Genomic DNA, 27496 nt, shown 5'->3' with positions numbered 1-27496 from the left:
CATAATTCACACAGATTTTGGTTTTATGTTGATCTATATTTTGGTTCTGGTTTTGCTGTTCAGTCTTGTTTTTCTGTTAAGTTTCACACTCTCATTTTCATCCTTCTTTTTTTGTGTGGTCTCTCTTTTTCCCTTTCCACCTACCCTTACCATTTCCATCCCTTTCCTTTGCTTACCGCTCTGTCCAGATCTACCACATTGCATGATTTGTCAGAAGATGAGCTTGAACATGCAACCCCTGTTTCGGTGCTGACCCCTGCTAATAGGGAGTCTGGTAAGAAACAAGTAAAGCGAAGGTTTAGGCGGAGAAAAGAGCCTGGAGACAATGGTGAGCATACAGAAAAGCAAGGAAAGGGGAAGGACTGTAAATTCCATCCCGAGGCTGCAAGATCCAAGTGGATTCCGTTTGATTCATCATCATCTTCGGATGAGAGTCAGTGGGCTCAGGTTAGGAGGAGAGCAAGAGAAAAAGTCAAAATGCCCAGGAGGGGGAGAAGGAGTAGGTCATGCAGTACCCAGGATGGGTCCTCGCACAGTAACGCTGTTGAACTTGTTCCCCTGGGGACAATGGGGAAAAAGAAGCAAGAGGTACCTGATGCAGAGCATCCTGCTCTAAACCACCGCAGGAGGAGGGTTCCAAGGCCTAAGGAAACTCACTCTTCAGCATCATCTCAGGAAGCAAGGATTTCCTCAAGAAAATGTGGAAAAAGCAAAGGGAAGAGCTACAGCAGCGAGCGGCCGCCCGCGCCTCACGGCAGGCCCGGTGAGGACGGCAAGGGCGGCCTGGCCGAGGGAGGCTCCGGCAGCGACGTCCTGGCCGGCGCGCGGCCCCGCGCGGCCGACGCTCCCCACAAGGCTCCCGTGTTGTGTGATGACTGGTCTGATGATTTAGAAGTGTGCAGGTTAGTCCCACGAGAAAGATTTCGTGTTGCCAACAGGCGTTTCTTGTCATGGGGTGCTTCTCTGCGCTGCTTTCTGTCACGGCTTCTCTGTAACAAACCGCCAGGCAGGCCCCAGGAATTAACCCAAAGTGTTTTCCACAGAAAGGTCATGATATCTCCATCTGAAGATGTAGTTCGCTTATTTAAAAAGAGTAGCCTGGGAAGGGAACTAAATGTTTGTATTTTGGCAAGGTTGTTCTTCATGAAGATGGACACACTGTGCACTCTGGCAGGGTATCACTGTTCTGAATCTCCAAGCAGAGCCAGAGAGTGAGGCAGGAGACCCAATAGCTAATGGGATGCAGAGATTTTCACTATTGCACAATCAGATCAAGTCCCGCTATGGCCTTTCTTGGTCATTTATTATTGATTTACATGAAATAAATTTATGGTCTTGATTCAGTGTCTTCTAGAGTTGCCATTACCACAGAAACCTGATGGATGGTCTTTCTGCTCTCTCCAATCAGGCATAAATTGCACATAGCTTTGCACTGCTCTATTACGTGCACGTGCAGAGGCTGCTAATCTGGAACCACTCATGTACGATGGAAAGTTTTAGCAGAATAAGTAGCAAGGAAGTTTTGAAAAGGGACAAATGTATCTTTCTAGCCTAGAAGAAAACCGGCCTCTGGCAACCTAAGGTCTTTGTGTAATCAAAGGTGAGCATTTTCCCCTGAAAATGAGGACAATGGTGGCACCTCTGAGCCAATGTGTGAATTTGGTGTAGAAAACAGAAGGGGTTTGAGTCACTTGATTCAGTTATATCTTAGGACTTCAGTCGCTTGATTTAGTAATACCATCCAGTAAGTTTAACAGAACTGAAACAAGTATTTCTTTTTTAAAAAACTTGTGTGCCAGAGCTGAGTCTCATCTACCAAGTGCAAATGAGGATCAGGCGTAGTTTCTTGGTGCAGTAACAGAAAACTTCTCACATTTTGCTGGGAAGAAATTTGCATGGAAATGTAAACAGAGGCAGAAGGAGGAAGTTGGTTGCGCCGCAGTGTGCAGTTTCGCAGCACGCTCCAACCTAGTAACAAGCTGCAAAGATATGAAATTTAAAAACAAAAAGGTAATGTGAAGGCTTTTTCATAGCAGGAGATAGAGCTAGTACTATGCACTCCTTATTGCCTTAATGAGATAAGAATGACCATTTCGGGTATGTGGTTTCAGAGCAAGGTCCACCCTTGCTCTGCTTGTCATCAGCTTGCACAATAAGGCAGCGTCTCAGCCTCAGGACCCCTGAATCTTACAGAAGTGCAAAGAAGCAGCAGTCATGATAACTATGATTTCTATTTTTGTAGCATTTGAAGTCTGTCTGTGTACCATGCAGAGATAACTGAGCCCCATCTTCAGAGTTGTCTTCAATTGCAGGCCTGCATATAGGCACTGAATATTCGCTGTGGTAGGCACGGTGCATTTAATAGGGCCGTTTCATTATTATTAACTCAAAAACTGAAGTAAGTTATTTCAGTATAGGGCTTAGCTGTCCTGGGTTAAAAAAGAGAAGTTCAAGTTTTGTTAGTGTCTCATGTAGTTTAACCCTAACTGCTGTCCAAGTCCTCAAACCTAGTGGAAAGCAGACTCCAGTCTATTCTGTGTCCCAGGCTCAGTGGAGATGCTCTCAGAGTGACTAGAGCTAAGCTCCATCATTTGGCCAATTGTGCCAGATTTGTCAGGAGTTGTAATTTCACAGTTCTCCCTTTTCAGGGGTGCCAGGGTAATGCTGTATTTCTTGTGGCTGTTCTGGGTGTATCACAGCTGATGATAACACAGTTGGGAAAACTGTTACAAAAGCTAAAACAAACCTATTTCAATCTATAATGGATACAGTTGAGTATAGGCGATGACTAGATATATAGCTGATGAATAGATGATGAATATAGATTCTATACCTGAGCTGCTTTCTAAAAAAAAAAAAATAAAAGCAGCTTTCTAAAAAAAGGCAGCTCAGGTGGTGGCAAACGACTTAGGGTTGTTACCAGCCTTTTCTAATATCCTGATTTTCACAGCTGAGGAGTTATCTTGATCTCTTTGCAGGCAGTTGGATAAAAGGAAGAGATGTATAAATTGTTACTATCCATTCGGCATAGACTGTAGTTCCTGTTGGTCAGGAGAGACCGATGAATTGGATTAGCACATGATCTGGAATTTTTTTTTCCTTCAGATTCAAAATCTTGCTTCTTCTGTTGAAATTAAATTCCTTTTTTTTTTTTTTTTTCTTTTTTTTTCTTTGCTCTTTCAGAAGCGTGCACACATACAGCAAATGTTTTTCTTCATGAAAAAAATGACTTTTTTTCTCCGATATGTTTGTTCCAGCACTGGAGTTTGCTGCCTCACTATAGTTCGGTAACTGCATTCAGCAGGTTGTGGTGTGGAAATGTTCTTCAAGAGGTGTTTCTTCAAACTTTTCATCATAGGCAGTGCTTCCTTCTAACTGATGTCCCAAAACTGGCTGAGACGAATGGCTGTTGCGTGGAGGGGATTGTGTGGAGACAGCAGAGAAATGGGATCTAGAACTTTCCTTGGTGCCAGTTCTTTCATCTTGGTGCCTGTTCTTTCATCTTTGTGTGTTTGGACGGGCAGTTTTTGTTCTATACTTCAAGTAGGCTATATATGAAGGACATAGACTCCAGAAAAACACAAATGGAGCCTATTTTAAGGCAGGATTTCAGGTTCTGTAGTTATGGAGAGCTGCCCAAGTCCTGGCAGTGCTGAGTTGTTATGGCACCCAAACCGTTTGAGATTCAGGCTTTATAAATCATACAGGATACAGGATAAATCCCCCTTTCCCTAAGCTGCCCTTTGCCTGAGGTTTTCCTCGTATATCCTTCATTCTCCAAGCTGCCAAGTCACAGGGTCCTTGAAGAACAACCCCAGGAATATCCTTCTGTGATCTGCACCAGTGTAGTCTCCCTAAAGGGAAGAGTTATGTGTTAGACTCCATAAAGTAAATGAATTGTGAGAATATAGTTCCATGTCTGTTTGGAGGAGAAAAAAAATCAGTCAGTATTACCACTGATACCTAATATATCATAAGTGCCTCATTCATTGACTCTGAATTAATGTTGTGATATATTTATTTACAATATTTATTATAGGACAATTGAAATATATTTTCTGTTTGACTAGTTATGTTTTTGGTCTTAAATATTTTTGTATTTTATTATTTCAATATTATTGAAATATTTCCATTTTTTGAAATGAACCAGTCACTTCAGTGATAATGCTGAACTGTAATTAGTTGAAGTGGAATTCATTGCAGTGAAAGAAACCAGCTGCACTTAAACGAGACAGTTTTCCATGTGATAAAATGGCATCAGAAGTAACTTTTTGTCCCAAACTCCACAAATGGATCTTTATGTAGTCAGGTAAATGAAGGTTCTCATTTGTAACTGCCATTGCAGCTACTTTTAAACCCTTCTTTTTACGAAGCAGCTTACTTTATCTAACATCTGCTTAATGCAAACAGCTGAAGGAGCAACACTTTCTGCTAGAAAGTCTGGGCGAGAGGAAGTGCTCTGCTTAAGGCTCCCATTACTCAGCATTTACAGCTCGCTTTTATAGGGAATCTTGTTATTTAAAGACTTTCACTAGATGCCTTGGAGGAAATCTCAATTCATTTTTAAGTTGCAGTCCTTAGTTCTTCAGTCCCGTGTTTGGTGCAGCAAGTCTTGCCTGACACCTCTTTTGAGGAGCCCTGACGCTGCAGCTGGGGCAGGAATTACTCATAACTCTTTGCCTGGTTAGACATGCTATTAATCACCTATAATGGGAGATTAATAGAAGGACAAGAAGTTTGAATGAAATAAATGATTTAGTGTGGCTTTGCTAATGTAGCTTGTTCTTGGGTCCCTTATAAAATCTCATCACGTTTACAGAAATCAAGAGAGAGCTTTACCCAGACTGTTAGGAAATTATACTGGTGTGGTGCAACATTTGGAAAATGTGTTTTTCTCTAGTCAGATAAAGGCAGCTGACTGTAGAGCGTAATGGAAGGGCAGGAGTGGCAGGGAAGAGGTATACAAATTGATTACATTCCGTATGCAGAATTAATGTGCTTCATTCACACTCTGTTTAAACGGGGAGGAAGACCAATTTGTCATTTAGATTATTTTATGATTTAACGGTAGGGGAAAAAAAAAGGAAAACAAGATCAAAAAACAAGCCTGCAAAATGGAAGCGAGAGAAACAGCATGCTGCAGCTTGTTGCTGGCTGAACATACTTAGAAAATTTGACTGTTTTTTTTTTTCCAGTGAATTATACCGTGACAGTGCTTGATATATATATATATTTCCTAATTAATGAGTTTATAATTTGGTGTCAGTTTTTCATAAATTGTTTGCTCTCACTCTAGGTTCTCTCTGTGGTTCCTAACCAAACAACTACAGAAACCAGCAGAAAGCGAGAACGTCCATTTTTGGACTAGAAAACAATTTCTGCAGATCCTCAGGCAGCAACCACAGCGGTTTGTGGACACACTTGTGGATTCGTTCTCTTTTGGCACCTAAAATAACCGAGGGGCTCCCTGCAATCTGTGCTGGCTGCTAATCCTCTCCCTGGCCAGATCCGGAGCGAGACGCTCGCTCGATGCCGGACCCTGGGATGCTCCCACTGCATGGCCACGGGCAGGAATGGGGCCTGGAATATGGCATTCCCTTTGAGTGAAACTGGGCTGAAGGATGTGCTTAGGATCCAACTTCAACCAGTTCAGAGAGCAGACTTTGCTCTAGCAGCTCCCAATAAAATGCACGTGATGTGGGCATCAGATTTTTAGCACTTATTCATGAAAGATTTGCTGCACTGCTTGCTAATGTAGATAGAGCTGTACAGCACCCAGAAGTATTAAAGAAATTTTATTTTTTCTCCCAAGTGCTTTGTTATTCTGCTAATTTATTGTGTTATAAACGAGGAAAGATTTTTGTCAGAGAAACGCTCAGTGCTTGCATTAATTCCTCCATTCCTCCACAAATCTGTGTGCTGAAGGTTATAGAAACAGTTCAGGGCTGGAGAAATATGCTAGCTGTGTAATAAAACATTCTTCCAAAGCAGAAACATAAGCCTAAGAGTGACTGTACATTGTTAGAGTATTATTTCTTCAAGCTTCACAGTGAGCTTCTTTAAAGAAGAGATACCCATTCGCTGATGTCTATGAGTAGGTGCATGTCCATACAGACACACAGGTCATCGAGCTGAGTACCCAACTTGTCTAAGTGTGTGTGAGCAGCTGGAGCTGCAGCTATTAACTAGGACTCATTAATCAGTGCTACAGCTTGAAAATAAATCAGTATATGTTTAGCTTTGTTTGTCTTACAGAGTGAGGTGTTTTTTTTATTGAACTCGTTTCAAGTGTAGATGAGATTTTGTTTTTTTTCCTGAAAATTTCACTCACAGGATGAAGTCAGTGCTGTAAAATGTCAGTCAGAGGCCCGAAACTTTTGAACAAATGCAATAATCTAAAGACCGAGACATCACAAGTTACCTGGCCCAAATCCTTAAAGGATATTTAAGCCATTAGCCTGCAGTCTACTGCAATGGCACCTAACATGTCTTTACAGACTCTGACGGTGTGTTTAGGCAGCATCAATTTTTTTAAGCTAATTTGTGCTGAATAAAGAAATTATGAAGAACTAAGGTGCCCCAAAGAGCATTTGAGCTAATGAAAGCTGTGCCTGTAGTCATTTTGTCTGTATCTTAATTCCATTTTGGATTTGATTTTATTCTCATTACATCCTTCATGGCAGAAAGCTAGAGGAGGCCATTAGATTATTTAGTAGGAGCTTTTGTATAATGTAGGTTCTTAATGTCACCCTCTGATTTATACATGGAGCCAGTAATTCCCACACAGCGAAAGCACAAATGGAACATACAATTTATATAGTGTGTTTTGGTAAAAGTGTTTCTACTGGAGAATACTTCTATTCCTTTCAAATTTGCAGTGTCACTTCATTTGAAGATCCCAGTGGAGTCTTAGGCTTGTATTTTAGCTCTTAAAACAATGTAAAACACTTCTGGCAGTAGTAGAAAAAAAGGCTCTCGGGTACCCAGCTTAGTTGTCTAATTTCTAAATAGCTTAAATGCTAAAGCCTGTAAAAAAATTATAGATAGCTTGTTTTAAAATGAACAAAGACTACTAGTTTCCCTTTGGGAAACAGCTTTAATTTAAAGAGAAAATGATTTTTTTTTATGTAACTCTCAACTGGGAATGCATTTATTGGAAAAAGAGCTGTTTACTCAGGTTTTGAGGATGCGGTTCTCCCCCGCCTTGCCTGCTGGGCAGCCGAAGGGCCGGGTTTTGGTTGTGTTTCCCGGGAAAAGCTCTGTATCCCATTACCAGGCTGCAGCTGCCGTGGGACCGGCCCCTGCCTTGGGCTCTGCTTAGAGCCGTGGGTTTTGTCTTCCAAGGGACACGAAGGCTGAGGAAGAGGAAGGTCCGGGGCTTTTTAGCTGCTGCCTCCCAAGAAGCCTGTGCATGTGTGTGTAGGCTGTGCTAAACACATCGCCCTGCAAGAGCCAAACTTGTAATGATAGAGCTCCAAAGAGGCATCTTACCCAAAGAGGCATCTTAGGAGGGTTCTGTACTTTTTCTACTGGATGTTTGTACTTTGGGGTTACATTCTGCTAACTGTGTGTATTTTATGGAAATTACTTGCAGACCACCAGCTATTCAACGCTAACTGTACAGAAGAGCGCAGATTTGTGTCCTTAAGGTTTTGTCATGCATAGAAGGGAAACACAGTATTATTTCTGTCCATTCACCTTTAGCAGATTCACAGAGAAATAACTAGCTGAAATTGCCAAGTGGCAGAAAGGAACAAGGAATATGTTCCTGCAGCCCCACCTGAAAGGCCACGTACTTTTACGCACCCCAAATCTGAACCTGGGAGAGCGGCGTGAACAGGACAGGGCCCTTCCTTGCTCCTTGGGAAGCTTCCTGAGCGGTGTGAACAGGACAGGGCCTTTCCTTGCTCCTTGGGAAGCTCCCTGAGCGGCGTGAACAGGACAGGGCCTTTCCTTGCTCCTTGGGAAGCTCCCTGAGCGTTGTGAACAGGACAGGGCCTTTCCTTGCTCCTTGGGAAGCTCCTTGAGCGGCGTGAACAGGACAGGGCCTTTCCTTGCTCCTTGGGAAGCTCCTTGAGCGGCGTGAACAGGACAGGGCCCTTCCTTGCTCCTCGGGAAGCTCCCTGAGTGTTGTGAACAGGACAGGGCCCTTCCTTGCTCCTCGGGAAGCTCCCTGAGCGGCGTGAGCAGGACAGGGCCTTTCCTTGCTCCTTGGGAAGCTCCCTGAGCGTTGTGAACAGGACAGGGCCCTTCCTTGCTCCTTGGGAAGCTCCTTGAGCGGCGTGAACAGGACAGGGCCTTTCCTTGCTCCTTGGGAAGCTCCTTGAGCGGCGTGAACAGGACAGGGCCCTTCCTTGCTCCTCGGGAAGCTCCCTGAGTGTTGTGAACAGGACAGGGCCCTTCCTTGCTCCTTGGGAAGCTCCCTGAGCCGCTCTTGCTGTCGCCCCGGCAGGATCTGCCACTGCGAGGGCGACGACGAGAGCCCGCTGATCACGCCGTGCCGCTGCACGGGCACGCTGCGCTTCGTGCACCAGGCCTGCCTGCACCAGTGGATCAAGAGCTCGGACACGCGCTGCTGCGAGCTCTGCAAGTACGACTTCATCATGGAGACCAAGCTCAAGCCGCTGCGCAAGGTAGGGCCCGCACTTTGCTCTTATCACTGATTCACCTTCTGGGCTAAAGAGTCAGCACGCGTGCAATGGACTTGCACAAATAACAGGCTCTTTATCCTTAGGATTTTATCTTCTCCGTTTGGCCGCTGGGTCTCTCAGTTTTAAGCCTGAGAGGGAAATCTCACCCGTTATTTTGCTCCTGAATAAGACAGGCCAGTTCACACAGCAGTTCTTGCACTGAGCCCATAGCTTATGAGCAATGCTACACCAATGTGGGGATGGCAGCTGTGAAATAGTACAGTCGGATTAGCTGTATCTGCTCTAACTCTGGCACTTACAGGCAAATTAATCACTCATATGCTAAGGTAAGTTAATGGAATCTAAACTGCAGGCTGACCGAGCGTCCTGAAAGCCAAATATATGTTGTCTGCGCTCAACTGTTTTCCAGAATAAATCAATTTAATGGTATGTGGGTTGTCAGTATAGGGAAGATGAAGAATTTGTTAAATGTGGGGTTTGTTTTCTTCCAGAGTGAATAATTCCTTTGGTAGATTTTCTCTGATAAATCATTCTCCTTCCAGTTCAGATTTTGTTGCATCTTTTAAGTTTTAATCAACCTAGAACATGACAAGATTTGATGCAAAGTACATTTCAATATGAGATGTCTTGAAAAGCATGTAGAAACTATCAACTTATAACTAGTATGCTTATTTTCTATGCGCATGCAACGTGCAGCACTGTTTTGATGGCAAAAAAGCATTTTGTTTTGTCAGCCTTGCATAGGTAGCAGCTCAGAGAAGGGAGAGCAAACGGCTCTCCTCATTTCTCCTCCAGGGAAATGTGTGTGAAGCCTCTGGGATGAACCACTGTTGAGGAGAGACTTGGGATTGATTTGACATTGGAAGCCTATGACAGGAAAGGACACAGTTCTCAGGTCCCACAGAGACCTTGCCAGATTGGCAATTGAAATAGATGTAAATAAAACCCTTATGACTACCAACTTAATTATATTGAACCTGTTTTTAATAATTGCAGATGAATTCTAGCTAATGTGCCAGGAAGGAGATAATTGTATAAAACCTCCTGTCTGTAGCATATCTTCTGTTTGTTTATTTTTTCTTTATACATGTTTCTGTTGTCAACACAGATAGTGCCTTAGTCTTCCACCTAACAAATACACTGGCATTTTCCCCATTAAAGAAAATGCACAGATGTCAATATTCACACAGAAGCCTTATCCTGACTGTGTGAAGTTATAGATTGTCTTTAAAAACAGAAATAAAATGGATAGCATACGAGGTGACAAGGAATGAAAAATGCACGTAACTCTCGATATCAGCAGCAGTTACTTTAATTTGTGTCTCTTCTTTCTTTGAAAGAAATTAATGCAGTAGTGACTGATCTAGAGATGCAATGCAGCGCTTGCAAGTTGTTTATTTATTTACCGAATGATTAATACCTTATTTATCCTTTTAGCCACAACTTGCACCATTGGTTCTCAGGTATGATTTTGATTTCTGGCATGCTAAGGATGAGCTTTTGCTTTCAGAGAGAATATTTTAGTTTCTGCTCAGAGTTTTACATTCTGCTCAAAGCACTCTCAAATGCAACTCATCTCTCTGACAGTCAAATGCTGACCATGTTCTCCCCTTCAAATGCATTGCTAACAGATATTTATCTGTATAAAAGGGGCCCAGCATCTAATACATATCCTGTCCTATAATTTGCACCCATTCCTGACACCAAAATCTGGAAACATTTTTTCAAATAATTTTAAGAATCTCTGAAGATCAGGAATCTTACTTGCATATGTAGCTTTCAACTATGACACCCCTCAGGTGTTGCACTAAGCTGAACGTGTCGTGCCTGCTGCATGTGTGCACTATCATCTTGTATCACAAATTTCTGGAGGAGGTCCCTGTGACGAGGAGCTGTGTTGGAAACAAGCGTGTTGGGAGCCGTTGCAAAGCCAAGGTGAGGGCGGAAAGAGGGATTGGAAGGAGCTCAGCCACCTAAGTGTAGCTGCCTGGTACCTCTCCAACTAAACAGCTCTTACAAGAAGCATTGAAATGCTGTTTTGTTAAAACGTTCATCTTCTGCAGAGGGAAAGCAGGCGCTGCTTGCCTGCTGGTCGGTCGTGTGAGTTTTGCAGAGCCTGCGAGTCTGAAATCTCCATCCAGGGCCTTGCTGGAGAGCTCAGGCTCTGTGCAGGCCACAGAGACCCAAGTGCTGCTGCCTCGGCCGCTCGTGGAGCTGGAGCTCTCCCCAGCCCTTGCAAATCGCTGCGGGGTCTCTGGGACTTGCAGGCTGTGTCGGGAGGCCTTGGGTCCAGCAGACACTTGTGTTCTTAATTCCATAAGAGCCCATGTCTTTTAATATAACCAGACACCAATTTGGCCTACAATGGAAGTTTGGGACAAGCTCCTACAGAAGACGCTGTTTCCGTGATCATCGGGCCTGGATTTGAAGTGGCAATCCACAGGCTCCCATCTCTTGACCAACTTTGATTTTTGTATATAATTCTAATGTATTTAATATACATATTAACATATTTATGATGCAAGATTGTAGAGCTTGGTCCTTGCCAACGCAGTGCTTTATTATACACAATTTCACCATAATACCTTTGTGGCGTTCTAGCTGCTGCTCTCCTGAAGGGAAAAATTACAGACCACAGAACTTAATTGCAGGTATCTACACTCATGTTTTCCCAGCATCACAAAAGCAGGATTTAACTGTAAAACAATTTTTAAATAGACTGTTGAATTATCTTTATGCACGCTCCAGCCTTCCGTGCACTCTCAGTATTCCCTAACTCTCCTATTCCCTAATATTCCTGCCAGAGTTGCCTCACAAAATCATGTTTGGATTTTGTGCCCTGCAGCTCTTAGCACCACCACGACAGTAGGCAGCCTGCTAACCTAGCATAAATCCAGGCAGCTTGGTTAAAATGCCTAGATGCACCAGTTCTGTAATTGCAGAATGCCTGAAAGCCCCAACATCCTATAAGCCTTCATCCTTTTAGTGTATTTTGTACTAAATTAATCTTTTAAAGCGATGTTCAACAGGCACTGCAAGTGTTTTGAGTATTTGAACAGGTTTAATTACTTAATATCAATTAAATGCTTCAGTTTGAAATACGGGATGTATAGTCCAATGCATCTGTTTTATTTCACCTGGTCTCCCTTATGGCTATTTATGCTTATAAAATAAAATGGTTGTACTTGTAGCTTTACCTTGCAGCATTTGCAATGCATTGCAGAATTCCTTGTTTAGAAAATAAATTCTTTGTGTGACAGGGAATTACAAAGTGGCAATAAGCTGGTGTCAGTTTTCTGTGGAGCCCAGCAGGTTCTAGCTGCACCCTGAGAAAGGCCCTTCTTCATGAAAAATGATGTAATCCCGAGAAAGTGGCACCTGCATTTTGTATCTTGTGAATCTAGTATTGAAGCATAGAAGAAACAGGAGCTGAAACAGAATATTGTGAGTATAAAATGGATGAAAAGGTCAAATTAAAAGGTGCTTAAAACATATAGAGAGCTTCAAACTGAGATTTTTTCACAATGTCTCGCTATACTTCAAATACTTTTCATATTTAAATTTTGCCGTCTGTTTAAGGCTTTTGATATCTCGTGAGATATTTTCCCTTGATACATTGTCCGAACAAATTATTCTGTCTTGTCAGATAGGTCTTTTTTTCTCTCCCAATTTTTTTACCTTTGAAATTGCTTACAATTAATTTTTAATTATGAGGTATAAGCAATACTGCATATTGTTACCGTGTAGTTGCTCTTCATCATTAAGAATGAACAAATAATTTTATTTTTATTTAGGAAAGCATTATGTACCAGTCCAGGCCCTCACTTCCTTCCCTTCCCTTAAGGCAGTTAAAAGAGTTATTTTTGTTTTATTAAATAGAAGGAGACACAGCCAATATAAATATTAATGACCAAAGCAACCTAGTCTTGTTTATTGTGAATATTTGCATATATTTCCTGAGTGTTTATTGCTCTTGTATTATCAATTTATTCATATACTGATAAATAGCACATCAAATTCTGATACAGGGTTTATCTCTCTGTGCGTGTGCATTTTACACCCTTGAACTCTTTGGATTTCTTAGTTACCCATCTGCTGTCATTAGAGGAGAAGGCAGCAATGCTCTCACTCAGCTTCGTATCATTTACTTTAAGTAAACTTATAGTCAGTAAGTATAAGTAACTTATAGTCAGTGAGATGAAGTGTCAGTGTCAGCTCCAACTCCAATGCAAGAGTTGCAGTATAAAGTCCCCGTTGGAAATAAGTGGTTCCCTGATGCCCAGAATAGGAAATTTAAGTCCTGGAGAGAAGTTAAGGAAGAGATTAATTCAAATTTCACGTTCTCCAAATTAACCTAAGCCCAGTTTAGTCCTTTCAGTGTCTGATGGGGCTGGATTGCTTTGTTCAGGGGAGATTTCAGCTGACTGGGATGGCATTGATTTACCTATTGAATCGAAAGCAAATGTTTCAGTGTGATGAGTTAAAGACAATCTGTTGGAACAGGAGCATCGGATCCGGAGAAAAGGTTGTATACCAGTAAGATTTAAGGTTGGAGCCCCAAGCAACTTTGGATAGAGGGTAATGCCAAGCTCTAAGGCACCCTTTATCTTGAGAAATCGATAATCCTGCTGGCTCCTATAAGAGGTGTGTGGAGTGGAAATCAGTCACCTATGGAAACAGCTAAAAAAAAAACTGCAAACAAACAAGGATTACAAACGAACAAAAGTGCTTCTTGAAGAGCTGAAAGATGGAAGTGAAGGGACTGTCTAAAGCAAGTGTTTTAAGACCTCTTTCTCTCCCTGGTTTAAGGCTTTGCTCCGTGATGCAGGGACGCGTCTCCTTCTGTTCCCTCTACTTGACGTAGCGCTGCATAGGCTGCCTGTTTTACAAAGCAGCTGGCACTTGCACTGCTTCAATCCAGCTGTTCCAGACAGTGTGTGAGAGCCGAGTTCAGCTCCCTTCCCTGTGTGATGAGTGCCAACCTTAACAAGAGTAACCCTTGTGAGTGCAGGGTTTGCAAGGTCAGGGAACACCGCCTTGCTCCGGGACTCGGTCCTTTAACCCAGTTTGGTGAACGCCTCCCGGGCCTCCACGTGCACAAGGTCCCCGTCTCCCTCTGCTTTCACGGCGTTGCCAAGGCAACCTGCTCCCGAATTTTCCCTCCTGGAGGAAACTGCATAGAATCACAGAATGCTGAAGGTTGGCAGGGACCTCTAGAGATCATCTAGTCCAACCCCTGCACACGCAGGGTCACCTAGAGCACGTGGCACAGGACTGCGTCCAAGAGGGTTTGAAGATCTCCAGAGAAGGAGACTCCACAACCTCTATGGGCAGCCTGTTCCAGGGCTCTGGCACCCTCACTGGGAAGAAATTTTTTCCTTAAGTTCCTGTGGAACTTTTGGTGCTTCAGTTTGTGGTCTCAAAACATTGCCAGCCCCAAATCCTTGCTGCCGTAGGGGAGGCCGGGCACCTCGGCAGCGTGCACGGAGACACGGGGCTGTTACTTTCTTATTGGCTCTTCCGTCATTACGGAATAACACACAGCTCGAGGCAGACTCTATGTTCAAGCTTTAAGGTTAAAATAATTCTGTAGCGTTTATCTCCTATTGTGGCGCCTCAAGGATGGGAGGGGCTGCTTTGTTCGCCCAGTTCTATTCCTGAGGCTTGAGAGGGAGTAACAGAGCATTCCTGCTAAGGTATGTGCAGATAGATCACACGCTGTCGTTCGTAGAGGAAGGCTCTCTTGCATTTTGTGCAGTAACAAGAATAGTAGATCGTACATTTTTCCTAATGGTTGAATCTGCATCAGCTTTCCAGCTCCCTGTTTGTTCCATTCAGCCCAGCTTTTTCTCACAGAGCTGTTCCAATTTATGTGGATTTCTGACTAGCGATGCTGACCTCTGGTGTCTCATACCCTGAAACTGTCCTGAGACACCCCTGGGCTCGCCAAAAGTCATCTTGCTATTGCAAGCCATTTTGCTGCGTGAGACCTCGTTGGACCCAGCCGCCTTCCTGAGAGGGAACAGGATGCTTTTCTGGTTTGTCATCTCTGAACTTCTTTTTTTTTTAAAGAAACAAAGAAGCCTTGTTAGAGAAAATGAAATGGAAGCCGTTTCCTCTTCTGATTAGCTGCTAGTAACCAAATTTTCTACTTCTGTGGAGCAGTAACATTTACAAAAATAAAGGGGATTCAGGAGATTGCCCAGCTTACGGTGTTAGTGATGTTGTCCATATGAGCTCCAGGGGCACAAATCCTTTTGTGCTCCCCAAAGTCATCCGAGGGCACCGAGCTGCAGTGCTTGGGCGTTCACAGTGGAAACCAAGTCACTAAAACAAATAGTTTTGTTCTGAACTGTTTCATGGATACCACTTGCATTTCCAGCAAAAATTGCATGTCCATTTTATTTAGAGGACTCTTTACTACCCCATCGTGCTGCCTTTTTTTTTTTTTTTTAATTAATTGAGGTTTCATTTTCATTTTCTGATTTTCATCATTTCGGTGTTGCCTTTTATATCTCAGCCTCTCAACAGTTGTAGGCAAGCAGCTGGTCAGCTCAGCCTTGGAAACTAATGAGCAGAATCCCTTGCTACTGACTTGACCGCTAAAGAAAATGCATCTATTAACCTCTCACATAACTAATATGTACAATTTTACAGCGTCTCTTTACATCAAATTTGTTTTACATGAGAACTGTGATATGACCTGCATGTCGAATGAACCAAGGTTTTGTTCACAAGCTGATGCTTGCTTATTGGTGCAAAAAAAGGGCTCCTCCTGGACCATGGCAATGGTACATACGATACTTGATCTAAATTACGATCAAAGGGGATAATTAGCATGAGTTATGCTGTATATTTTATGATTTTTAATGTTGACTTCTTATTTCCCCTGCAGCATTTTATTCAAATCACTTTGAGAAAAAAAAAACAGACCTCCAAGAATTTAAAATCTTACTATATTCATCTGCTGCAATTGATACGTGACAAAATTAGAATATGTGGCATTTGTTGGGGGCCTTTCAGAAAGAATAGCCACCCTCAGCTCTTCACCAGAGCCCTACACTGTAGTTTGTGTTAATTAATGTAGCACAAATTTCCTCTATTTCATTGTTATTTAATTGGATCAAAGGAGTCTCTCTCGTGGGAAAACTGAAAGACAGAGGCAGTAACAGTAGCTGTTCACTGGGAAATCAGTCACGTTGCCAAAGTCACATTTATTGATAATGAAGCATGTCAGCTCCTTTTTCTACATCTTGGGAATGTGGTAGATCAGACGTGTGTGTGCAGTGCATATGGAGTTGCAAAGGGATGTCTAGGTCTGGTTAAATTAAAACATATCTATAACTACCCAGTATCAGTTCACGAGGATACATAAAGTGTTTGTAACAATTCAAACTGATTTGGGGAGTTGTATCTTCCATACGCTGCAGGTCAGTTTCTCTTAAAACTTCAGGAAGAAAATAATGACCATATTAAAAGTTCAGAATCACTGGTACTATTAATTTAATAGGTATAGAGGGGGGGAAAGGATTTGGTAGAGCAGTTGCGTATATGTAAAGGTTATAAAAAGAGCTGAAAGGCCAGATAAGATGTTCTAGAAGTTCATCCAATGCTATGAAATGGCTCCTTTCCATTCAGGAACATGTGAATAAAGTGGCCTTCGCCTTCTCATGCAGCTGTACCCTCTTTCTCACAACATTCAGGAGCATCTGGACTTCCCTGTGTACCCTTCCTTCCCCTGCACGTTGCTGTAGTCCTCTCTATGATGTGATGATGGAGGCCCTTGAAGTGTAGAGACAGTAACACGTGTTTCTTTAGACCAGCCTACATAAAAAGTTTGACAGTAGATGGCTTTGGATTCTTATTCTTCAAGGTACAATTACGACCTGGAAGGAACTTCATATATTGAAAAGAGTGAATTTCTAATGTATCAGGTAATAGAAATGAGAGGAGCAGGCTCATGATGTGAGAACCAAAAAACCCACCAACCACACACCTTGAATACGTGGCAGCAGTGAGCGTTTTCATGTGCAGGGGGATGTTGACCTCCATCACGTCGCTCTGCAGCTCTTGTTCCTCACTTTCCTGCTCTTCCCCATGCTGCTCCAACTTTTTGTCCCCATCCATATCACCACTGAAGGCTAAAATACACCCCGATGTGCAAAGGGAGCCCTTGCTACGTGTTGGTCAAAGACAGAGACCACTGAGTTGTGGTTGCTCTAGCAGAGACTACGTGTTGAGATGGCTGCTGTGGTAGAGGAGGTTCCTGTGGCCACTTGGACCCTGGCACAATCCGTCTCAAATCCGGCCTGAGCAAGTGTCACAGCTGCTCTCGTATTGCCCGGAGAGGGGAACCCACAAAATGCAGCAGCCCTGTCTGCTTTGGTGGCAAAACGAAATGTCAGCAGCGAAACTGTGAGCGGGACTTTGTGGTGTTGGGTTGGCATTAGGTTGTGGGTGTTCCGTTTGTACATTTGTTTTGGGGTTTTGGTCCAAGTTGATTTTCCTAGAGACCTGGGCTATGATTTTAAGGCATTTTCTACTGAGTCAGTGAGTTTCCTGATCAGTGGTTTAATGTTTCATTTTCAGGTTTTGTGGGTTATATCAGGATTATTTTTGTAGATAAGGATATCATAGTGGCTAAAACTACCACACTAGGAGTTTCTGATGCCTTTTTTTTTCCCCCTGAAAACTTGCACAAAAGACAAGAAAAGAAATAAGCATTTACCAAAGAGATGGTGCCAAAGACTGATCACTTAGACCTCTATTGAACAGAAAATTGATTAACATTGGGGGAACATTCAGAGGGGATTCCTGGAAAGTAAAAGCTTTGTAGAATACTTTTGCATTCTATATTTTGTGGTAAAATAATTCCTAGCAGATGAGAGCTATGGAGAAGCTCCCAATATAGAGAGATCAGTCCATTATTGCTTGTCATGGGGGTTCTTGCACTTTTTTTTCTGTGAAGCATCTGTTATTGGCTTCTGTCCGAGACATAACATGGAATGGCAGGGACAGCAGGTCCGTCGAATCCTGTATTTCCAAAGTGTGGCATTATTACATTTAGATCTGTGCTGGAATTAGAATGCAGGTATTGAAGTTCTTGTAGTTGGTAAATGACTCATATTCTCAATAGTACTTCCAGACTGCAAAAACAGCTATTTAATTTTAGAAGAAGTGGTGTGCTCAAATCACTTCGTACTCTCATTCTGCACCTTTTAAGGATGAACTAATTGATGGCATACATGGTGTAAAACTCCGTAGGTTTCTGAAGAGTGCATATTGATATGTATTGATACGTACATATATTGATATGTACATATATTGATATGTACAGTTGACGTATCAACTCAAGTCCAGCTCTTTTAGCTGTCATTTAAAAAAGGAAGAGCTGTGTTTATTTTTATAAAAACCCAGCCATGAGGTGTTTACCGAAGAGAAATGTTTCACTGTGCAGTGCTTCTGACACCTGGGTATGCATTTCACATACATATACAAGTGAATTGTTGCACGTACATATATCACATACATATACAAGTGAATTAGGTGCCTTTATTTTTATTTATTTAATTGTACCCAAGCAGTTTATAGGTCAGTTTTAAGCTTTTTGCGTGGGAGAGGGGTCTCCTCACACGGGAGGATGCGGCGCGGCCTGCTCGGGCCTTCCTGCCCGCTGCAACCAGGCGTCGCCATGACTGGGCCGCGGTGCGGCCCGAACTGCCGGTACCCCCGGTACAAGGACCGGGGCCTCTGCTCTGCTCGGTGCTTTGGGGCAAAAACGCTCCCCAAACGGCAGGGAATGCGCTCTGCGCTGCGGCCTCGCGCTCTGGAGGGCCTTCACCACCAAGCTTGCTTCATGGCGCTCATCTCCAGAGCTTCCTCCAGAGGCCCTGCCTGGGCCCTTCGGTCCCATCCCGACGCAAGGAAGATACTTTTCTCCTGGACCGCGTGCACGACGCAGGCCCGGTAGATGATTTTAGGCTTCGTTTGTAGGCATGATTATTTCAAGGTAGAGGTTGGGTTGAAGTCTGTCGGGTGGAAGGGGACAGCAGATGCCGCGTGGCAACGTTAGCCCCAGGTAAGGGAGAGGGCCTGGCAGCTGCGGTTCTGCTTACGCTGCCTTCACTGTCACTTCTTCGCCAGATGGAGAGGGAGGAAAGTGTCGGAATGGAAAAATATGTCATGTTAGCAATGCCATGCCTCTCCTAGATTCCTGCCAGGCCTCCTTGCAGGAAATTTTAAACAACAGGTTCCTGAAAGTGTCTGGGAATTAAAAGTCCAAACTTTCACGGCATATGGCAAAGCAGCCCGTTAACTTTCACCTTGAATTTAGCATCTCAGGCATGAATCTCTGCAGCAGGGAGAGTTTGTGGTGTGAACACGTGTGTATTTGCGTTCCTGCAGTGGATATGGAACGGCTGGAGGAAACGAGCGTAAACACTTTATTTTTATTTTTATTTTTTGCATGGTGAAGCTTTTCTTTCTGTATTGGGCCACCCTGGGCCACTCAGCTTGATGTGTAGGGTGGACCTTCTTATATACATTACAGATAGATTTTTACCTTTAGGAAGAAAGGCTTTATCGGTGTGGCCTGCTAAAGCAGATACCAGGGATGTTCTCTAGGCTCTCCTACAGGAAAGCAAAGTGGTCGGCTATTTTCCCCTTTCCTGATAGACCACATTTTGCAATTCTGGTTTTAAAATCAGCAACTGTTTTCCTTTAGGTTTCAGAGTGAGATGGTCTTTAAAAAACAAAACTGAAACGCAAGGTGGAAATCTCGAAGAGGATGAAGATTATTCAAGGTTAAACACAAACTTTTCAGGAAATGAAGTACAGGAATTCAGGTAGAGGCACATATCACACCAGAGGCAACTCTAAGTAGTAGTTGGGGTGGGGAAATGTTTCAGCAGGTCTATGAAAGTGGTAACGTAAATGGTGTTTTTTAGGTCATGAGGCTAGTGCGGTTCAGTCCCGTCCGTGTTTCGGGGAACGGCTCCGTTTCCGGACCGGGTTCAGATCTCCCTGTCGTTCCTTTGACCTCGCTCCGTGGGCGCTGCCGGAGGAGCCGCGCGGTCTCCTGCCTCCATCCAGTGGTTTGTGCAGCACGGTGCAAGCGCCACGTTTCGGGAAGCTGATTCGGGATGGAGACGGGGTGGGGAGCCGACGGGCTGCACAGTTTGCTTTTAAATACCATATCCTTTCATCTGTTTTCCAAGGGGAGCATTTTAGGGGAGAAAGTTTAGTATTGCAAGAAAATGTTCCGGTTTTTAGTTCTCTCATCACAAAAAGGGCACATTGGGTTAAGCTAAAAGATACATCTTCTTACGTGTCTATTAACCTGTTATGACTATACTGCCAAGAAATGATTTTAGATGCCGTTCAGAGCGGGCAGAAATGGAAGAGAACTCTTCTTCCTAATTCTGCCTTGAGGGAATCAGTGCAAACCAGGTCCACACATCCTGAAATATCAGGATGCTGTCAAAGTCAAGGGATTTGTAATTCTACTACTGCTTGCCTTTTAGGTGGAAAAAGACAGAATGGCCTAGCCAGCTTCTAGTAGAATTTGCCAAGATTGTGTTTTCCGTCCTTCTTCATCCCTTTGTTATTGTTTTTGTTGCAGTGGGAGAAACTACAGATGACAACAAGCGAGAGGAGGAAAATCGTCTGCTCCGTCACGTTCCACGTAATCGCCATCACCTGCGTGGTCTGGTCGCTGTACGTCTTAATCGACAGGACGGCGGAGGAAATCAAACAAGGCAATGACAACGGTGAGGATTTCATCTAGCTCCTTCAGTCCTGCTCATCGTGCAAGGGGTGGGCTTCGAGACAGCTGTGTAACCAGTCACTTTCTCAAGTATCTCCCTGCAAAATGTCAGATGGTTTAAGGAAGGAGTAGTGAACACGTTGACGCTGCCACTGCAGGGGGAGGCCCAGCTGAAACCTCTGCAATGACCCAACTAGCCTCTTGGGCTCCCGTTATCCGGGTGTTTCCGAAGGTCTGGCTAAAAGAGGAGTGAAAACCCAAGCGCTCCGTGCACGTGTGTTTGGTTTGGTGTGGGAATGAACCAAAACCTCCCTTTTCCAATGGAAGCTCCCTGTGGCTGCCATGGCTCCAGCCGGGTTTCCCAGGAAAACTCAGAAAGGGGGGACACAGGGAGAGCACAGAGGGGGAAGGTAACATCTTGGAAAAGCTTTAGAAACAAATTACTTCTTAATTACCAGTAATAAAGCAGTCCCTGCGGATACCACAAGCAGGATTTCAGCCTCATTATGCCTACTGGGTACAGGAACTTCATTAACGTAGGAGTAATTTATTATTCAGCTAGTACAATTTATAGCAGAATAAGTCTATTAACTAAGCAGAAACAGTAAAAATGTGTTTCGTTTAGTTGCTTTAGCCCTGTTCAGATAGGGAAGGTCCTTTGTATAATGAAATTCAGAACACTGGTTTATTGCTTCAAAATATTCAGTTAAAAGGATAAAATTGAACATTCCAATGGAAGAATGGATTAAACTTTGTAAAATTGCTTGAAAGCTTTTACTTTAAGGGCCTAGCAAAGTACCAGCTCTTGGGTCATGCTTGCCTGAATTTTTCTTTTTGGAGTTAGCAGATTGAGCATGTCAGGTGAGGGCACTCAGAAAACAACCCTCGTGAACACATATATTCCCCAAATATTCTAATTTATTGTTTACAAAATCTGAAAAGTTAAAATAATGATAAATGTATTTGGGAGGGAAATCTGCGGGCTATATATGTTATACTTGAAAATATATCTTTAGCATAAATAGGTTTGTTTTTCCACTATGCTTAACAGTGTGGGTAAAGTATACTGATCTACAGGTTTCCACTTAAAATCTACATGAGACTTGAGCATATTCGGTCTCAAATGCTAATAGTGATGAGCACGGTGCTAAAGATGAGAAGAAAAGCAGCTCTACCTTTTTGATCTGAATTAACTTTAAGGATTAGGCAGTAGAGAGACGAAGGCCTCTGCCTTAGTGCTCCGCTCTGAAGTTAACCCGGGAAAGAAAGTGGGCAGAACTTGGTGCCTTCTTGTTAGAGGAGTATTTGATGCTGCTCCTGATGCTAACGGTCTGGTAATAGTGCATAACATTAATAATCAGTATTTAAAACTATTTAAGGTGAATTATTTTTTCCCTTGTGGAAGCATTTGACACAAATAAGTAAGTGTGTACAAATCTAACCAATAAACCAATTCAGGCTTTTAAAAAACTGACCTCTTAAGCACAAGTACCAAGGTCTGCCCCTTGTATTTAATCTCTAAATGTAGTGAGACAATGTGTTAGTTGCTTCTTAACTTTAGAAAATGTTAGTGCAGTTATATGGGTTAATTTAGGATTAGAATGATGTCCTTAATACAAGAGTATTTTATTCTGTTAAAGTTGTAAGACTACTTTTAGACCAAAGCAAATTGTCTTAACATTATTCATGTTGTACCAAGTTCTCATGATCTTTTCTGTAGTTTTTTGATGTTGGCATCCGTAGATTTCCCTGTATATACAAGATTGATGCAAAGGAAAACAAGCCCAGATGTACCCCGTACTTTTTTACAGCCCAGGATATAAATTCTGCTCTTCTGATGCGGGTGGGCTCGAGGCCGGAGAGGCCAAGGCAGGCAGATCACTGAGCATCTTCCGACTGGATCTGCTACTCCCTGGCTTCACCATGAGCCTGTGGCCAGATAAATAACGTTGGGAACGTTGGTGCTGCACGGGCTGCAGGAAGCCTTGCTTTAGCAACATGAAAATTTACTGTGCCATACTGTGAAGCATCTTGTTATCTCAGTCTTGGTACGTGTGTTTTTACTTAAGCAAACCACGGACTATGGGGATATTACTAAAGAACAGCAAAATATTCTACTTCTCAGCTATATCAAGTCTAGCACTTCTGCCACGGCCTTGGCTTTCTCTCTTACCCAGGTTGTGGTGGCGTCAGCTGGTGTTTGGGGTCAGATGGCCCTTCCTTGCTGGCCTGCTGCTTTTCAGATGGGGAATCATAGAATCACAGAATGCTTCAGGTTGGAAGGGACCCTAGAGGTCATCTAGTCCAACCCCAATGGGGCTTGGATGCTGTTTGCTGCTTCCTTCCTGCCCTGATGGCCTGTGGATCCCTGCGCATTCTTGAAGCACCGGTACCGCTAAAACTTTGTGTGCAGCTCTATATCCAACAGTGCTAGTGAGTGCAATCCCTTTCCCTCGCAGGTGTCCTCGAGTGGCCCTTCTGGACAAAGCTCGTGGTGGTGGCCATCGGCTTCACGGGCGGCCTGGTCTTCATGTACGTGCAGTGCAAGGTGTACGTGCAGCTGTGGCGCCGCCTCAAGGCCTACAACCGCGTCATCTTCGTGCAGAACTGCCCGGACACGGCCAAGAAGCTGGAGGAGAAGCTCCCGGACGCCAGGGAGGCCGTGCTCGTGCCCGGGGCACACACAGGTACCAGCTCGGCGGCCGCCGAGATGACGCCCGAGGTCCTGCCGGTGTGACGGGGCCGGCGCCTGCGCCCTGCGGAACGAGCGATGCGCAGCGGGAGCGGGAGGGACTGCGCGTTCTGCTTTTCAGTTCAAAACCAGAAACAAACAAAGCACCACGAACACCAGAGCCGCGGCACGGAGACGGGGCCAGCAGAGCAGCCCGGCGCTCTATGGAACGTGACCATTTGTGAAGTAGTTTCTCTGCTAGTCAGCCAAGTGTAGTGAGAGTGCAAGTGTAGGAAGTGCAATAGAGAACAAGTTCAACAGACACTGCCAAACCAATGTGACAAGGGGACTTTTCTTTTTTTTTTGAAAAAAAAGGAGAGCTGGGAAAGTAGAACAGACCTAACCATTTTGTTTACAGAAAACAAAACCCTCTCATCTGTTTGTTACTACTAAGGGTCGTATTTACTCGTTATCTTCTCAAAGATTCTCCTCCAAACACCACCAGGCCCGTCCTGTGTGTTAACCGGACAGACACACACAGAGCTGCAGCCCAGGGTGTTTGAAGCACTTGAGGGGACCGTTGTTTTTGAGTATGTCTGAGTTTGTGAGAGGAAGGGATTCCAAGCAGTACAACCTCCTGCCTCTGGGACCTACAGCACTTCCTAAACTACAGCTGCTGGGTGGGAGGAAAGAGAAAAAAGAGCAGGGGGAGGGAGAGGATTTGGAGATACCCATCTGGAACAGCAGCTCGCCTGTTTATTTGACTTTGTAAAAGCGAATTCGAATTCTCCTTCATAAACTTAGTATATAAAGTTTTAAAGTGACGCTATAAGCTAAAAAGGCCGTTTGCTGCAGAAGCACATAAATTGAAATGGAATGGCATTAAAGGTCTATAAAACAAAAACAAATAGGGAAGATGGAAGCTTTTTTTTTTTTTTTTTTTTTTTTTTTTTCATGAGACAGAAGCATAGGTGTAAGAGAACATAACTAGTAAGAGAATTTTAGTTTTTATTTCCCTGAACTGACTGAAAAGTAAATGGTTTCTCTCTGTACAATGGCAAACTTGAGGTGTTAGGGATGGAGCAGTTCAGCAGTTTTTTTGTTTTAAGCATCTCATGTAAAAATGAGGCGTGAATAGCATTAAAAAGTGCAATAGATAAATGAATGTAGATATAAAACCGTGTCCGACAGGGTGAACTATGTAACAAACCAATTTTGTGATTGGTTTCTCCTACCTGTGGTGCCGCCCATCAGGACCTGGTGCCAGCAGCCGCTCGGAGCTGCTCCGTGCAGGCCGGGACAGGGCTGGAACCTGCACGGAGCCAAAAGAGCTGGAGGCTCCGTTCTGACCGTGCAGGGGGCCAAGGGGCGGCGGGGAAGGCAAGGAACCCGCAGCGAAAGAGCCAGAGAAAGGTGACCAGGGACACCCCTGGTTCATGCGCAGGGGCATCTGCCATAGCTGGCAGAGTCTTGCAGAGAAGTCTTACAGTTTCTGAGGATAAATTGACTCATTCGACACCCCGTTTTCTGAAAATAAATAACAGAATTATTGAGGATGTTGGGCCCAACGGGTACTGGAATTTATATATTAAGTGTTCCCTCGTCGACATGTTTATCCTGGCTCTAAGCCTGAGCACAACCCGAAGCAGCATTTCTATCTGCTCCCGGGTCGCAGTGTCCCTTCGTTGTGGCACTGGCAACGTCACCTGGCTGTGACGAGCGCCTGCCATTTGGCTACAAGTGTGGAGTAAAGTCCTGGTGCTTGAATAGGCCCGAGGAGCCTGTTAGCATTTGTCCTCGGTCCCTCCAGCTGGGTTGGATTAATGCTCAAGTCTTTTCAAATAATGACATTTGCTTTTCATATAAAATAACTTTGCAATTATCCAATTGCGTAAGTAGAACTGTAACAGCTTCTCCTTTGTGCTACAAGAGCAGCCCAATCAATTCTGTGTTTGGAATTGTGGAAGAAGCTTCAGAAGGTCATCAGCAAGCCATGACAGCACCAGGAAATGCCCAGTGACTGCAGGTACTTAAAATATTCCACAAAGGCATGGCTTTCTAAAAGTGTAATTAGCAGGGACATTTAAATGTTTCAACAGATATTTACAACAAACCCAACTGAATCACAGGAAAATTGACTGACCAGGAATAACATCATGGAAGGTAATGAAAATGTTTCTGAAACAGCAGGTTTCTTACTGACAATTTGATGTTCATTTAAACAAAACTATTCCCTTCTTTGGTCTGCTTGTTCCTTAACTTGCTGCAGCACCATGATCCCGTAGAAAGCACTTTATCCCCTATTTCAAAAGTTTACTGGCCTCACTCATACTGTTGTTTTTCTTGAACAAGTATAAATTTCAAATCAAAGAAGGAACGCTTGAGGTGTCTGAAAGCAAATCGGTGGCATCCAAGACTCCTGCACGTGTATTTTGTAAAATATACTGCAGTGTCAGCAACAGAACACACAACTTGCCAAAACATTTCAGACCAACAGCTTCAACGTCACAACACTATTTTGGCACTTGCGCAACTGAGCTTCCAGTTGAATTTAAGAATGGAGAAAAGACCTCAGTTGAAACCTCCCCCTCCCTTTGAAGTATTTATTGGTGGCCAAAGCAGCAAGGCAAGGTCGGGCCTGCCGGGAGCAGCAGCAAGGGGCTCCGGAAGGCCCGGAGCGGCCTCGAGGCGTTCAGTGTCACCCCGGGGATGGCCTGGGGCTGCTGGGACCTTCCTGCTGGCCGGGACGTTGCCACCCCAGGCCAGGGCTGCCACCGTCCCGCAGGGCTGCACGCGCGGAGCCCGGCCCTGCGCTGCTGCACAGAGCAAAAGCAGCGGCCTGAAGAGCCCGAGGCCCCTGCTGAGCCCTTCTGATGGAGCGTGTAATGGTGGAGCTAACAGGGATCCGTATTGTGTAGCCACGGGGTACCCAGGCAAACGCACCGCGAGCAGAATGTAGCAGCCTAAAGCCAAGCTTTAACGCAGGTAGGTGGACGTAAACGTGGTCTAAGGTGAGAGAGATGTTTACACCAGATGCTCTCCGCGTGCATCTGTCCTTCCCTTCTTATCAGCATTATGACTATGTGCAGCTGGCCGAGGCGTCCCAGCGGGGACTGTCCGTAGCATTACGAGGAGCCGCAGCGGTGCCAGTCCTGTAAAACAAGAACAGTATCTCCCCATCACCAGAACAAATTGTTTCTGATTGCTAATGCTGCAATGGAAGTGACTCTATGATGAAGAAGATTTTACTGTGTGTAATATTTGGAACTACAAGTTTGTGTTTCTTGTTTAACTCCCTTCTCTTTTGCAAAAGAAAAATTACATGTTTCTGTGGGTGAATCTGTATTGAATGACAGAAGGAAAGGGTAACAGCAATGATCTATCTTGCTTATTTGTTGTGGAAAAAAATGTATTTGTATTAAAGAAATGACCCAAAAGAAGTGATCTACGTAGTGATCTCTGTTTGTCATTTCGCCTCAGCCTCCTACATTGGCTACATGACCCTGTCCCCAGGGCAGTCCCGGTGTCCTCGCGGTGGCGCTGAGGTCCCCACGGCGGATGTTGTCCCCAGGGAGCTCTGCTTCACACCCGAGGTGTCCGTCTGGCTCATGCCATGGAGGTGCCATCTCAGGGACACTCGGAGAGCTGAAACCTGCACTAGGTTCATCCCTGCACTCCTTCTGTTTTTAAACAGCTCGAGGGTAATTACACAAAAACACAATAATCTGCACTCAGTGCCCAGCGAACGAAGGATCAGACTCATGTTTAAGTGTGGTAACTACATGGGTCTGTCTGTCTTCAGAATTACCATATAGTTAAAATGCCTTTAGACTTACACACGTATCTTAATTTGAAGATATAAGGCTATAGTGAAGTAATGTTGTGTATGGATTATTATATCATGTATGCATATGTTTCACATATGAACACGTTCTAGCATCTTTAATAATGGTTCACGAATGGCACAGGAGTGAAAAGTACCAAGATAGAGATGGCTTTTATTTTAATAAACTCAGAAAAAAAGACACCAGCAAAAGCTTAATGGCTCTCAAAAGTAAGATTGCTACTTACAGGAAGCCCGAAGAATGCAGTCAAAACAAATCAGTCTAGAAGAAAGTTCAGGCTTTAGAGAATCCCCTTCAAGTGCCTCTTTACCTCTAGAGTTTATTACATTTCAAGAGCTGGGGAAAAATCAGAAGAATGCATTAAAAAAGTATAGGTAAGATAGAGCTTTTACGCTGGGAAGAATGCTCTGGCAAAATTCGCATCATGAAAATTAAAAATAAGTACAAAACAAAACAAACAAAAAAAAATCAAGCTGTGGGTTTCTTCTTTCCCCTTGCCACCATTGGTGTTCTGGAACAGAACAAAACGAAACACGCTTTTCTGGCGAGCTGGTCTTGGGCATTA

The 27496-nt window shown here is 43.9% G+C and overlaps 1 protein-coding gene across 2 annotated transcripts in view; it reads left to right on the top strand.

The window, feature by feature from the left end:
- The window catches only part of MARCHF1 (membrane associated ring-CH-type finger 1), a 105913-nt gene extending 82761 nt beyond the window's left edge, over nt 1-23152 (top strand). The window contains exons 5-8 of one of the 2 annotated variants that reach the window (XM_088528109.1): nt 189-902; nt 8453-8633; nt 20272-20419; nt 22875-23152. In XM_088528109.1, the coding sequence (XP_088384235.1) occupies nt 189-902; nt 8453-8633; nt 20272-20419; nt 22875-23152 (1321 nt within the window). The remainder of the gene's footprint in view (nt 1-188; nt 903-8452; nt 8634-20271; nt 20420-22874) is intronic. The other variant, XM_088528110.1, reaches the window with a different exon arrangement.
- The last annotated feature ends 4344 nt before the right edge of the window (nt 23153-27496 follow it).

Source organism: Tinamus guttatus, unplaced genomic scaffold (genome assembly GCF_059628265.1).
Source record: "Tinamus guttatus ecotype Peru unplaced genomic scaffold, ASM5962826v1 Tinamus_guttatus_pri_ptg000301l, whole genome shotgun sequence".
Lineage (NCBI taxonomy): Eukaryota > Metazoa > Chordata > Aves > Tinamiformes > Tinamidae > Tinamus > Tinamus guttatus.
Note: the sequence above shows the minus strand (reverse complement) of the source record. Positions and strands in the feature narration are given on the sequence as shown.